Raw genomic sequence first — 14979 nt, 5'->3', positions numbered from 1 at the left:
GGAACACTTTCAGTAGCATCCAACAAGCAGATTTGTTGTTGCCGAGCACCTCCTTAAGCGTAGTTGAAATAGTTTAATCCAGAGCAATGGACCATGGAATAATTTGATATATGAATTGCTGTTCCCAATTGGGATTATTGGAGCTGCAGTAGTGATATCAACAGTGTTTTCGAAGATCGTCTTTCCTAATGACTAGTTACAGAGATGGTTATATATATGAAATCTTGTTTTTGCCTCCATTTAATCTTAAATTAGATCATATTTTCCTGCAAATGCGTGACTTTTCAACGGGTCCGGACATCAAGTCCGTCGTCTGGCGGAACACAAACCTCATACGCCGTTTTGGCATTCCAACCATTGTCTCCGAAAGCTTTACCGCCTCCTTTCCTCCACAAGCTCTGCCTTTTGCAGCTGTTGAAGTAAACCACGAAGACAACCCACTTCATCACATTCAAGATGCAGAAAACTCCCGCATGAGCAACAACTCCGTTCCTCCTTCCACAGCATGCGAAAAACCAGCACGACCCTCTTAAAGCGAGTCCGAAAACAGAGAAGACGAGTGAAATAACAAGTCCTTGACACCGTCGCCGCTCGCTACCTCTGATTAGAGAAGCTGAGAGCATCAATGCATTGGCTCCATGTTTATCCTCCAGTACTGAAATCACAATTGCCATGTTCCATATAGAGCTCCATTCTAAATATTTTGCCAGCAATGCCATACAAGCTGCCCTATAAAACACTCCAAAATACATATTATATTTACCCCCTAAGTTCCTCAGTATTACATAGTAGATTGATGCTAACCATGTTGATCCAAGTAGAGTACAAGTTGAGAAGAAAAGAACCCAGATGGACGAGACGACGGTGCCTCTCAAACCGGCTCCGGCTCTGATCGCCGGTTTTCGCTTTGGACGATGGCTCTTTGATGCCGAATCAACGGTGACATAAACGGAGCAAAGCTCTAGGAGATGAAAAGGCACAAGGTAGAGAATTCCCAGTTGGATCAAGTTGTTCGAAAATATAACGATCGTTCTTGTGGCTGTATGGAGCAGCGTTTGCCAATGGTACCCGAAGGAATCGGGGTGTTGATGGCGTACGAATTCCGAGATTCGGACCAGGGTTTTCTGGAGCAATAGTTCATAGTAGAGTAAGAAGCAGAAGAGAGGGAGAGAGGAGAGAAAGATGAGCAGAATAAAGTGGGTATTCTTGCAGGTTAAGTTAAGAGGTTGTTTCAGTATGTCAAAGAACCCTAACTTTTGCTTCACCATGATATGGTTGCTTTCCATATCAACAACCTTCACTAGCTACAAATTAAGCAGGGGAGGGGATGCTTCATTACTTATATGAAGAGGAAGTGATTTCCGTCCAAGCGCATTTGTTTTCAATTCAAATGCCGGAAATAAACAAGCGTACATGATTAAAAATGGGATTTGCGGAAAGCACTTCTCATGTAAAAAGATTTATTAAGTCAATCACAATGGATTGAGAAGACTTGGTTTGGTTTCCACACACTTGGCGTCAAGTCATCGGCTTGGTTGGTATTTGACAATGATACCATACCTGTTGGGGAATGAGGTTTCAGCTTCCACCCATTGACATTTGACTTAACATTGTCATAAAAACAAAGGAAAAATTCTTGGAAGACCGCCTGTTTAGACCATATTTTATAAACTGTATAAAGTGGCGGTTGATAATTGAATTCCATAAGTGAAAGCAAATACAAAGGTTTACTTAGGAAGCACTTGAAATTTAACGTGGACCTTACAAAGCTCTTTTGAAGCAGCATGACGATTGGTATATAAGAAATGAGGAGCAAAGGAATGAGGGTGATGTCACAAGACTTCTACTGATGCATCATCTCTTGAGAGGGAGGGCCAACCAAGAACGTTGGCCGCAGAGAATGATTGATATCCTCAGTGAAGAAGACTTCAGTGTGATTCAGAAAATAGAGGGATTAAATGAAGGGAAATCTTGAAATCCTACGGGTGGAGGTGGAATTCTTTATAGTCTGTTTTTATGCATCTTATTCAATGAAGTCCATCTAAATATATGACTTTTTGAATATCTATAGATTTGTATGAACTCTTTAAAAGTCTTTTAGAATCCTAGTCGACTACACTTGAATTTCGATGCATTGACTGCACCATGATTTCAAAGTTTTTTAAAAATTTCCTTTATAATCCTAGTTGTCCGCACCATGATTCTTAAATCTCTTAAAATCCTTCCAAATCGTAATTTGACTACGCCCAATAAGGGTTTCAATATACTTCTTAAAAAATACTTTTAGTGAACTCATGAGCAGAATTTTGTTCAACAGAAAAATCTCCGAATGAGTCCTCAATTGTTAAAAGTTCTCTTAGGGGAGTAATTGTTAGATTTAACTAACCAGAATGGTTCCACTTAGTATTAAGATCTAGTGACATTTCTCTTCACTTGTAAATGAAAAGTCTTAGGTTTGATTCTCGCCAAATGCGAATTTGAACTACATTATTATTGTTCACCTATTGTGAGACTTAGCACACACCTAGTTTAAATAATATCTTTCGTTAAAAAATAAATAAAAAAAACTAACCAGAATGGTGCATCACAATTTTTTTTAATATATTGATATATTTATATTAAAACCACTCACTTACAATTGAAGATAAATATTATTGAATCGTAATACTGAGTGTTTGGCATATCACATCTTTAACATGGCTTTATTATCTGGTCATTTGTTGCCCGATTTCTGCATTTTGAGCTCAAAAGAAAACAGGTCTAATGATAAAGCCCAAAGTAAGAAATATGGTAGCCCAATTGTATCCAAAGCATTCTCGACTAAGGAGGCCCAATGTGCTAATGTGGAATCTGAAACTCGTGATGAAAATACAGATCTTGAAGCTCCACTTCCAAATGAACAAAAAAGTTGCAGCAAAAATGTTAATACAATATATGAGAGAATAAATTAATTGTGATCTCGTCATTCACAATATTCAAGATCTCTTATTTACAAGTAAATAAAAATATCACTAGGTTGTATCTTTTCAGCTCTTTAAATCCACACATTTTGCAGTTGCGTTACCAAATCATGTGAACAACCCACGTGATCACGAGAAACACACAACCCTTTAAAAAAGAGAACTTTAACGAAAAACTCTCGGTACTGTTTACTTTAACGAAAAATCCATTTTTACACTAAAAAGTCAATCCTAGTACTATTCACTTTACCCTTTATTTTATCCTTGTCGTTAAAACTCAAAGTTTTCAAACCATTTTCATTAGTTTTCCTTTTAAAAAAAAGTTCTTGCCTCCCTTTTGGGACCATTTTTTTTCTTTTAAATTGAGTCTTCTTCTTTTTTAAATTGAAGTTTCAGTCCCTCACTCTACACGTGAGGAGAGATTTACAAAGTGAAAACATAAGCACTTGCCGCTCGTAATATGTTTAGATGAAAGAAATAAATTTGAAATTTTAACAAAAGTCAAAATTTATAACTTGACATGTTCATAAACAAAGAAATTTAGAATTTTCACTTGAAAAAAAAAAACTTAGAATTTGAAACCTCCAATTTCTAAGTTTATTCTATGTAAACAGTCATTATTTCTAAACTTCTCTGAGTGAGAGTTTAAAAATAAAAAATAAATAAATAATTATGTATTCAATTTCATTGTTCTTTTTTTAAAAATGAACTGCAAAACATTAGGCAACAAGGTCTTATATGCACTATATAATCATTACAAAAATATAAGGCATTCTCTCATCCAAATTTACGATAACAGAAGATCATAAGGCATTCTCTTATGATTTTTAGTGTCTCCCAATTTGATAAGAAAATACCAAGATGAATGTGACGCGAGTGCACCGAAATTCAAAAATTAAATGCACTTTGTTGACACAGCAACCAATTGTATTCCTTATTGTCGTTTTCGCTTTTTATATCTTCAACAATTAGTATCCTCTAATGTTGTTTTCACTTTTTGTATTTTCCTTGCGGAGAAAGTTACGAGAGTTTTAAATATAAAGTTAATAAATAAAAGATTATATTTAAAATTTGCCGTGTGGCAAAGATTGTAGTGCCATTCAAGAAGATTCATTGACAAACAAAATCCTGCACAAGTTTTTCTTAGAATTTAGACCCATGGGTATCACAACACATTATTCCCAAGTAGAAGACTGATACTTAGATATTAGTCCAAGTATTATACAAAAATTGTTGATAAGAAAATGACCAAGATGAACGTGACAAGGGTGCCCCTCTAAATTCAATGTGGTTTGTTGACACACGCAACCAGGCTACCATTCATTTTCCTTCATGTATCTTTGATCCAAAGTAAATGGTCCCAAAACAGAATGAGATTTTCAAAGCATGTTTGATACTTTACTTGAATTCAGCTTTTTAAATTCAAAAACATCTTTCAAGTTTTAAGCCTTAAAAACTTGTTGGTTCGGAATATTTTCAAAAACTGAACTCAAGTCTAACTTAAGAAAATAACCTATTTTTTGAAAACACCAAAAGCAGGTTTTTAGAATTTTTAAACTTAAAACTCACTTTTTTTTTTCCTTTCTCCTTCCGTCTCACTCTGGAGTCTGGATATCTATATATCTCTTTTTATTTCTTCTCCTTCTCTCCTCTAATCCTTTCTTTCTTTCTTTCTTTCTTTCTTTCTTTCTTTCATGTCTCCTCTTTCTCCCTCTCCTCCGACCCCTTATCTTTGGATCTTTTTTACAGTTTAAGTTTTAAGATTTGAAATAATTTTAAATTTCATATCAAACAAGTTTTTGACATTGTTTCAATAGATGTTCTTAAAAAGTGCTTTCAGAAATGATGAATTTTTTTGAATAGGATACCAAACAGGTCATTATCTATTTTCGGTTGTATATTTTTTTATTTTTGTCACCCTTATCACGTTACTTAATCACGTAACAAGAGAGATGAAATTAACTATCCTCATATGTATATTCCATGTGTCTACCACTCTCGTCAAGGTACTTAGTCATATAGTCACATAACTCTTATCACGTTATTTAGTCACGTAATGAGAGATATGAAATTAACTACTCTCATATGTATATTCTATGTGTCTACCGCTATTGTCAAGGTACTTAGTCACGTAGTCATCACAAAAGAGATGATATTAGCTATTCTCATACGTATAACTCATGTTTATTGCTCTCATTGCATTACTTAGTCACATATTAATTAGAAATAAACTCAACTATCCGACTATACATCCCATGTGACAAACGAAAATAATACACCATAAATTGTAGATTCTCTCCAAAGCACGGCAAAGGATATGAAATTATTACCTGGATATGGTTTGGTTTGAAGTGTCCTAGAACCATCCGTTTGGGAAGTGGCACATATATAGCAGAAATGTGGTCCCTCTACTGTACTTGTGGCCAGAAATGCTTTCGTCCTCACACACCATGGAAATATCCCAAGCTCCTAACACCCCTTATTTATTCCGACCTACAGATCTACCATTTCTCAGCAAAATCCAACTGTTGGGTTTTGTTGTGAAGATCAAAGATACCAGATATGGATGCCTTCTCTTCCTCCTTTCTGTCTACGTTTCCCACTCAAAGGATATCAATCTCTCCTGCCATAACATCCCCCAGGCTCAGCAGCATTTCTGCTGTCAGAATTGAAGAAAGACCCACCTCCCAACCACCAGCTTCAAGGCCGCCGCCGCCGCCGCCTCCGAAAAGCACTCCACAGCCTCCGCTAGAGGCGAAGACAGATCGTGCACTTCAAAACAATGCTTCAACTTTCACTGCGGCAAAACAACAAAGTTCTGCGCTACCCGCAGTGATCTTCAACGCTCTGGACGACTTCATCAACAACTTCATAGACCCTCCAGTGAAACCCTCAGTGGACCCCAGGCACGTGCTCTCCTACAACTTTGCTCCGGTTGAGGAACTTCCGCCCACGGAGTGCGAGATCATACAGGGCTCCCTGCCGCCGTGCCTCGACGGAGCCTACATTCGCAATGGCCCGAACCCGCAGTACCTTCCGCGTGGGCCCTACCACCTGTTCGACGGGGACGGAATGCTTCACTCCGTTAGGATCTCTGGAGGCCGGGCGGTGCTTTGCAGCAGATATGTCAAGACCTACAAGTACACCGTTGAGCGCGACGCCGGCCACCCTATTCTTCCCAACGTCTTCTCCGGCTTCAACGGCCTCACCGCTTCCGCTACACGTGGCGCTCTCTCCGCTGCCCGCGTCTTTACAGGCAGGGTCCGCAATACCTTATAACAAAAAATTTAATTTATATTTCTTTCTTTCACCAATAACACTAATATTTTTTGGACAATGGTAGATAAATTAAATTTATAGATTAAATTATTACTTAGGTTTTAATTGGGGTGCTTATTTTATATTAGTAACACATCATTTGATTTACAAATTTAGTACCTAATATTACATATTAAGAAGTAAAAACGTTAAACACTTAAGTAATAATTTAATCATTAACTTTTATGTTATTTAATTAATAAAATTTGACTACGAATTTAATCTTTTTGGCACTATCCGAAAAAATATGCATAAATAGAACTAAATATAATTTTGAGTGAAAATGTAAGAAGGAGTACACTAAATAGACAATAAATTGTGTAAATAAATAAATATAGTGTTATTCTATAATAAGAAACAAGCACGTTAATCGACATTTAATTAATAATTAAATCATCTACAACCACATCATTTACTTTGTAAATATAATTTAAAATTTTAATCTTCCTATATTATCCTCAAAAATAACATTTTTGGCCTGACAAGTTGTCCCTGCTATGTTTCTTGAAACGAAACGACGTTTTTTCTTTTCATCCCAGGTCAAAAAAAGGCCTTGTGTTTTTTGTTTTTTTCCTGAAAAACAAAAAGCACAGCACAACGCCCCAGCCGTCAAGCAAAGGGGCGGAATCTCGCTCCTAGGCTGGAGGTGCGGCCACCTCTGTTTTAGGGTAGTGATTGTAAAGCCTTCTTTATCTTTAATTCTTTGATTTAAATGTCACAAAACAAGAAATTAGTGCACCAAGAGAAAATGAAAGCGGGAAAATCACTTGCCACACTTTAATTACTCCATTACTAAGTTACTTATTAACACAAACTAAATTATGAACCTAATTCCTACTATGATTCAAGTGTATAGATTGAAGCTGTTACTGTCACACAAGTTTTTGGTCTTATTAACTTCGAACATTTTACACGTAATTTCTCTTGATACAAATATTAAAACGTTACTTTGTCTACAGGCCAATTCAATCCTGCAAATGGCATTGGTCTTGCAAACACAAGTTTGGCCTTCTTCGGCGACCGACTTTACGCTCTCGGCGAGTCCGATCTCCCGTACTCCCTCCGCCTGACGTCCGACGGAGACATCGAGACTCTGGGACGCCATGATTTCGACGGCAAGCTCTCCATGAGCATGACAGCTCATCCGAAGGTAGACCCAGAAACGGGGGAGGCATTCGCCTTCCGCTATGGCCCTATACCGCCGTTTCTAACCTACTTCCGCTTCGACTCGAATGGCGTGAAGCAGCCGGACGTGCCGATATTCTCCATGGTCACTCCATCGTTCCTCCATGACTTTGCAATCACAAAAAAATATGCCATATTTGCTGACATACAAATTGGGATGAACCTTATTGACATGATCACTAAAGGAGCCTCCCCTGTTGGTTTGGACCCTTCCAAAGTGCCGAGGATCGGAGTCATTCCGCGGTACGCGAAGGACGAGTCGGAGATGAGGTGGTTTGAGGTGCCGGGTTTCAACAACGTACATGCTATCAATGCATGGGATGAGGAGGATGCTATTGTGATGGTGGCACCAAACGTTTTGTCAGCAGAACACACAATGGAGAGAATGGAGCTTGTTCATTCTTTGGTTGAGAAGGTTCGGATTGATCTGAAGACGGGGATTGTGACGAGGCAGCCGATTTCAACTAGAAATCTGGATTTCGCCTTGATCAATCCGGCTTACTTGGGGAAGAAGAATCAGTATGTGTATGCAGCTGTGGGTGATCCCATGCCTAAGATATCAGGAGTTGTGAAATTGGATGTGTCTAATTCGGAGCACAAGGAGTCTATTGTGGCCAGCAGGATGTTTGGCCCGGGGTGCTACGGGGGCGAGCCGTTTTTCGTGGCCAGAGAGCCCGAGAATCCGGATGCGGATGAGGACGACGGGTATGTGGTGTCGTATGTTCACGATGAGAAGGCCGGGGAATCGAAGTTCTTGGTGATGGATGCCAAGTCTCCTCAGCTTGACATTGTGGCTGCTGTGAGGATGCCCCGGCGGGTGCCTTATGGCTTCCATGGACTCTTTGTGAAGGAAAGTGATCTCAACAAGTTGTAGTTTCATATGTCCCCACATTGCAACATAGTAAAATGCTACACAAACAATTATAAATATGGAATATATTGCACATCGTTTACCAAATACAAACAGTTGAGTGCTAATAACACCGATATCTTTTGGATAAAACCCTACACCTGAGCGGGACGATGTTGCACAACAGTAGTACAAGGGCAACTTAATTATATGAAACTTTTTCAATCAAAGTGATACATAAAACGATACAAATTGAGCCAGAAGACCTAGTTTATCTGCATAATGTGAAAACTGATGGATTGCTGTTCCTAACTGAGCTTTGGAGTTTCTGATCATGAAATTCATCCACAGTTTTCACGTGTCTTACCCTTCATCGCCAACTTCTTCTCGACAGCCCGGTTCTTGCAATCGCAGAAATATATCGTGCAGGCCACCCACTTCACCACATTCCCAAAACAGAACAAGCTAATCTCAGCAGCGAGAGCAACATAATTAGTCCTTTCGTAGAAGCCGATGTATATGCCAGGCAACCTTAAAATTGCTTCCCAAGCAAAGAAAACAAGCATCAAAAGAATCCCTTTCCACTCACTACCGCTGCTAAAATATATCGCTAGCGCAAACGCCTTGATTCCATGTGTCCCCTCCAACACTGAAATCACAAGACTCACATTCCACAAAACACTCCATGCTAAGTAAATCGTAAGCAGTGCTGTAAATGCCGGCCAGCACCAAACAGAAAAGTACAGTCCGTACATTATTGGCTGGAAGACAACACAGTATGTTGCGGCTAACCATATCAATCCGAGAAGCATACAGGTTGACCAGACAAGAACATAGACAGATGTAACAAAACTGCCCTTCAATCTTGTTTTGTCAAAGGGTATACGTAGCATTTCCTTGAGAGTCTTCGTTGGTCTCTCTTCTTCATAGATCTTCGATGCCAAATCAACGATCAAAAGCACGGTGCTGAGCTCTAGGAGATGGAGAGGCACAAGATAGAGAAGACTGAGATGAATGAACCCAGCAGAATAGTCTTTCATTTTTCTGGCTATGTCAAGAGGTACGAGCCAATAGAAGTCGAGATCATCGGGGTTTTGTTTTAGAATTTCTGAGATTTCGACCATGAATTTTTGGAGAACAGATTCATAGTAAATCATGAAACAGAAGAGAGGGAGGGAGGTGAGGATTGCGAAGACAAAAAAATTGGTGTTTTTGGCAGAGATTGCAAGAGCTTTTCGGAGAATTCCGAAGGCTTCTAGCTTCGGATTCTTCACCGTAAGGTTGCTTTCCATCTCCATACTTTCACTTCCAGGCTCAATCCACAGAGTTTCAAATACAACTGTGAGTTTCTAAATGAACATGAAGTCTTTCTGTAAGCAATTAGCAATGGGGACAAGTCCAAGTCAAGACTCAAGTCCACACAAACCAACCACCATCCACCGAAAGTCTCTTTCTTGATGGTTTCAGCCTATTGCATATTTGAAGGAGAGCCAATGGTGGACTTGACTTGTAGACTTTAAAGTTTCGTTTGTGACTGGTTTTGTAAAAAGCAGTTTTGTTCATAAGCGTTTTTCTAGAAATGCTTTTGATAGAAACATGTTGTAATTTTTATTAAAATTCAAGCACTTGGAAGTACTTCTACAGAAGGCTCCTCTGCTAGCCAAAAGCACTTTTATTTCAAGTTTTTCTGCCAAACTTCGAAACTCTTTTGATTACCAGAGTACTCTTTTAGCTCTTCTTGAAACACCCCCATTTGTTTCATGATTAATAAAAGTAATAATATCATGGCCCCAGAGCTGTTAATTTTCACATGTAGAGGAAGCCATTGGTTGATGACCTACTTTGTGGAAGAGCCACATTTCACCAGTTCTCACCCCTTTGCACTTCTGTGGAGACCTTATGCTGCACTTCATAACTCAGTCAGTGTAACAGTTTTGCAGTTACTAGTGCTGTAGTGATTGCTGGGTGCTTTGAAAATCTGATTAGACAATACATTCGCCTTAGCAACGAGGCTGCGAATGGCTAAATTCTTGCTATTTTTTACTCAACAGATTACTATCTGGCTTAGTTTGGCATCTCCTATCAGAAGGGAGCAGCTTGTACTACTTGCTGGAGAGTTTAAAAAATACATCATTTGATGGAAGAATGCATCCAGTTGAAATAGTATTTTTGAAAGATTGCAACATCTTCACAATTCCAAGAAACACATATTAACTAGTACCAACAAAAAGAAGTTACAAATTTAGCTACAAGACTTTGGATAATGAGGATATTCATCCAATGCTTTCACCTCTCTTCTTGGCCTGCATCTTCAATTTCTTCTCCAACGCCCGGTTCTTGCAATCGTAGAAATATACGATGCAGACAATCCACTTCAGCACATTCCCAAAGCAGAACAAGCAAACCTGCGCAAGAATACCACCAAAATAATGCCTGCTTTCGTAGCAGCCGAAATAGATGCAAGGCAGCCTCAAACTTGCTTCCCAGGCAAAGAAAATGAGCATCAAAATAAACCCCCTCCACTCGCTTCCGCTGCTCAAATATATCGCCTCTCCAAACACCTTGATTCCGCTCCCTCCCTCCAGTATCGAAATCACAATGCTCATGTTCCACACCGCACTCCATGCCGAAAACATTGCCAGAAGCCCTACAAATGCTGGCCAACACAGTACGGCATAGAACAAAGCATCGAAATGCTCGAAGTTGCGAAAGACAGCATAGTAGGTTATTCCCAACCATGTCAGCCCCAGCAGAGTACAACTTGACAACACAAGAACATAAAAATATGTTACAAAAGTTCCCTTCAGCCTTTTTTTGTCAAAGGGTTTTTTCACCATATCTTTGAGAGTCATCACTGGACTCTCTTCTGTGTGTATCTTGGATCCCAAGTAAACAATCGGAATCGCGGTTACGAGGTAGAGGATATGGAGAGGCACCAGATAGAGAAATTCCAGATAAAATAACTCATTGGGAAAATCTTGGTTCAACTTTCTTGATATGTCAATTGGTATTGACCAGCTCAAGTCGAAGTAAGTCAAGTAGCCGTTGATGTCGGCGTCTCGTGGGGGGTTTAGGATTTTCGAGGTTTCAACCATGATTTTTTGGAGATGGGGTTCATAGTAAGTCAAGAAACAGAAGAGAGGAAGGGAGGCGAGGATTGCGAAAATAAAGAATTTGATGTTTCTGGCAGGGATTATAAGAGCTTGCCTGAGAATGTCCGATGTTCCCAGCTTCTGATTCTTCATAACAAGATTGCTTTCCATCTCCATGGCTTCGCTTCCAAGCTCAATCCCCTCACAATGTAAAGTTTCTGATTGAGCTGTACACAAAAAGAGAGAGTTTCCGAGTGAGGGGGAAGTCTTTCTAGATGACGCGGATGATGACTAGTCAAAGGGTGGACTTGACTCGGACGACTTTTCATTATCCTTTTTTCTTTAAACAAACGAGGGGTACACGGCATGGCGTGAAACTGTGCTCTAACTTGCTTAATTATACCTATACCTACAAATTACTGGTCACATTTTATGATGTAGAACGAATAGTTGAGTGGATTGAAGACGAAATGGAGAGGGAAGGAAGACTAAGGGACACAATAAAAAATTTCAAATTTGACGGACGACTTTTCATTATCCTTTTTTCTTTAGACAAACAAGGGGTGCATGGCATGGCGTGAAACAGTGCTCTAACTTGCTTAACTACACCTATATCTACAAATGACTGGTCATATTTTATGATGTAGAACGAATGGTTGAGTGGATTGAAGACGAAATGGAGAGGGAAGGAAGACTAAGGGACGCAATGAAAATTTTCAAATTTTGCGTCTAAGCTCCGATTTGAGCCTATGATACCTTCCCATAACTTGTTCTTCAATGACTTATGCTTGTAAATGATTGTTAGCTTGTTCTGCGTTATTTTACTAAGAAAAATATACAAGTACATTCTTTTGACATGAGTGATATTAAGAAATGAGAGAATCAAATTCAAGACTTCATATACAACAAGGAATGGAATTAGTGAATGAGCTACAAGTCCGTCAAGATTCTTTTGAAATTAAGTAAATTAGGGGATTATAAAATCTAAATTTTTCTTATCCCCTGCCCCCAAGTTGCCAATTTTTCGGTTCTTAGCCATTGTTCGGTTAACCTTGATTTTGTTTCTTCTTTTTTTTACAAAGTAACCTTGATTTTGTGTCTTAAGCTTAATAATGATATCCCCGTTTTTCCTATACCCCCATGTCCTTGGCCTAGTTTGATGACACGTGTCTATACTTAACAGAACGTCACTTTGTCAAATGGTATTCTAGGTTCGAATTGCAGATACAAGAGTGCTACATTGAAGCCTATACCAAATTCATATGAACATTTCCAAGCAAATTCATACATCATCAACGAAAACAAAATAAAAAATCTTCGGAAATCGAGCCAAAAGACTTAATCAACACAACGTAGAAATAAGCAAAAGCAACAAAAAAAACTTCAACATAACGGATAAATTTATTGAGTGAAAGCCTATAATACATACATACGAAAATGCAGAAGAAATATTTTGACATAGATCTAGAGAAGACATCATTAAAATCTCTTAAAAGAGCTCAGAGGAATGGATCAACGCCCCACTACTAGTCAGACCGATATTGTTTCTCAACTTGCATCACACCATCTACATAGCACGGCAGATGTGAGGATGTCACTGCACAAGGACTCGGTGTAATTAAGGAACAGATCATTTTTTGTATAATGTAATTTATTTTGTCAATTCAGCAATGTGATATTTTCAATACGAACTGGAGACGTTGTTGCTTGATCTTCAGAATTTAGTAGGACAATCTTTTTGCAGTCGTAGTAATAAACTGTGAGAAGCTCCCAAGTAACCACCTTCCCCAAGCACCACAAGCTTGTTTCAAGGAAATAATATGCAATTATATTTCGATGATACTGAAATGTCCATCTGCCAAGGAAGCTTGGTAAATTGAACCTTCCAACAGAAAACAGAAGCATAAAAACCAACCACCCTCTTAGCATCTTTCCTTTGCTTAACTCTGATGAGGCTGTAATGGCTTCAAACAATCCTCTCTTCTCCTCTAAGACGGAAACTGATAAACCTAATTCGGATAAATCTCCAAACCCTAACGACCAGTCCACGTCAGCACCACCAACTCCACCACAACCTTCCCGCTGCAATCTGCAACCGGTGTCCTTGCTGCCCACGATGCAGCAACCAGAACACAAGGTGCAGAAACCATGTGATAGTCTTAGCTGTCAAGGAATGTTGTATCCATGTGCAACATTCTTTTTGTCCAAGTTGTACAGCTAGTCGGTTGCATATTGCAGCGGGAAGGTTGTGGTGGAATTGGTGGTGCTGACGTGGACTGGTCGTTAGGGTTTGGAGATTTATCCGAATTAGGTTTATCACGCCCCCTCAAGCTGACGGGGCGTTGACGAACATGAAGCTTGGAGATAAGATAATGGAAGCAGACAGACGACAAACCCTTGGTTAAAAAATCAGCAATTTGGTCTGTGGTAGCCACATAACCAACTTCTATTTCCTTGCGAATGACCTTGTCCCGGATGTAGTGATAATCCACTTCAACATGGCGCATGCGAGCTTGATAAACGGGATTGGAAGCAACATCAATGGCGCTGATATTGTCACACCAGAGACGAGGTGGCTGTAATGGAAGACATAAATCACGGAATAGATTGCGAAACCATGAGAGATGGGCAGAAGTATAGGCAAGTTGACGATACTCCGCCTCTGTGCTAGATCGGGACACTCCACGTTGCTTTTTCGAACTCCAGGAAATTAAATTATCGCCAAGAAATATGCAGTGACCGCCAGTGGAACGACGATTATCAGGGTCTCCAGCGTAGTCAGCGTCAGCGAAGGCAGTGAGAGTGAGAGGACTGGGTTTGTAAAGTAAGCCGTGATCATGTGTGCCTTTCAAATACCGTAAGATGCGTTTGACTGCAGCCCAATGCGCAGTAGTTGGAGAGTGCATGAACTGACACACTTGGTTGACAGCGTAAGCAATATCAGGACGTGTAAATAGAAGGTATTGAAGGGCGCCCACAACATTGCGAAAAGAAGATCCATCTGAGAGAGGCTCACCATCATATAAACTCAAGCGTTTACCACTGGGAACTGGCGTGGAGATGGGCTTGGCGTCAGCCATATTAGTTTTCTGTAGAAGCTCCAAAATATACTTGGATTGAGTGAGATAGAAGGCAGAAGGCGTCCGAGAAACCTCCATCCCCAAGTAGTGTAAGGGTGTTGGGAAGGGTAAATGAGTGATGGGGTGTGTGAATAAAAGAAATGCCAACATGAGAAATGTGCAAACCTGATCCATCCACCACGCCATTAACATTGTCAGTGCCATTGTAGGGACGAGGATTCGAAACTTGATTCAAATCATAAGTGATATGTGCATTGGCTCCAGAGTCAAAAAGCCAGTTTTGAATGCCAGAGGGAGAGGCAGATGCCGGAGACGGTGCAGCAGCAGCATAAGCTTAGAGACGTGGAGCAGGAACACGTCCTTCATAGGCCATATTGAGGCGATTGAAACAATCGATTGCAGAATGGCCGTGACGACGACATATTTGGCATTGGATACGGCCACCAGATTGGGTTGGAGAAGGATGAGCACCTAGAACGCCATTATGAGGGTGT

At 39.7% G+C, this 14979-nt stretch overlaps 4 protein-coding genes across 4 annotated transcripts; 1 reads left to right on the top strand and 3 right to left on the bottom strand.

Moving 5' to 3' along the window:
* Positions 1-284: 284 nt before the first annotated feature.
* Positions 285-1268, bottom strand: LOC139187653 (uncharacterized). Its single transcript, XM_029095458.2, has one exon. The coding sequence runs from the start codon at positions 1266-1268 to the stop codon at positions 285-287; it is 984 nt and encodes a 327-aa protein (XP_028951291.2).
* Positions 1269-5140: 3872 nt separating this feature from the next.
* On the top strand, positions 5141-8427 carry LOC103403002 (probable carotenoid cleavage dioxygenase 4, chloroplastic). The gene is made up of 2 exons (XM_008341797.4): positions 5141-6216; positions 7238-8427. The coding sequence occupies exons 1-2, from the start codon at positions 5523-5525 to the stop codon at positions 8335-8337; spliced, it is 1794 nt and encodes a 597-aa protein (XP_008340019.3). The 5' UTR covers positions 5141-5522; the 3' UTR covers positions 8338-8427.
* On the bottom strand, positions 7745-9611 carry LOC103403004 (uncharacterized). Its single transcript, XM_008341798.4, has one exon. It carries the CDS (start codon positions 9609-9611, stop codon positions 8655-8657), a length of 957 nt encoding a protein of 318 aa, XP_008340020.3. The 3' UTR covers positions 7745-8654.
* An 835-nt stretch (positions 9612-10446) lies between these two features.
* On the bottom strand, positions 10447-11707 carry LOC103403005 (uncharacterized). Its single transcript, XM_008341799.4, has one exon. The coding sequence runs from the start codon at positions 11580-11582 to the stop codon at positions 10587-10589; it is 996 nt and encodes a 331-aa protein (XP_008340021.3). The 5' UTR covers positions 11583-11707; the 3' UTR covers positions 10447-10586.
* Between the last annotated feature and the right edge of the window lie 3272 nt (positions 11708-14979).

The sequence above is a fragment of the Malus domestica genome, chromosome 16, assembly GCF_042453785.1.
Source record: "Malus domestica chromosome 16, GDT2T_hap1".
NCBI classification, from domain to species: Eukaryota; Viridiplantae; Streptophyta; class Magnoliopsida; order Rosales; family Rosaceae; genus Malus; species Malus domestica.
Note: the sequence above shows the minus strand (reverse complement) of the source record. Positions and strands in the feature narration are given on the sequence as shown.

Bases quoted from the DNA above. Each gene is read 5' to 3' on its own strand.
- LOC103403005 (XM_008341799.4), bottom strand. From the start codon at position 11,582: ATGGAGATGGAAAGCAATCTTGTTATGAAGAATCAGAAGCTGGGAACA.
- LOC103403002 (XM_008341797.4), top strand. From the start codon at position 5,523: ATGGATGCCTTCTCTTCCTCCTTTCTGTCTACGTTTCCCACTCAAAGG. The intron at 6,217-7,237 runs GCAGGGTCCGCA...CTTTGTCTACAG, and splicing joins CGCTGCCCGCGTCTTTACAG to GCCAATTCAATCCTGCAAAT.
- LOC103403004 (XM_008341798.4), bottom strand. From the start codon at position 9,611: ATGGAGATGGAAAGCAACCTTACGGTGAAGAATCCGAAGCTAGAAGCC.
- LOC139187653 (XM_029095458.2), bottom strand. From the start codon at position 1,268: ATGGTGAAGCAAAAGTTAGGGTTCTTTGACATACTGAAACAACCTCTT.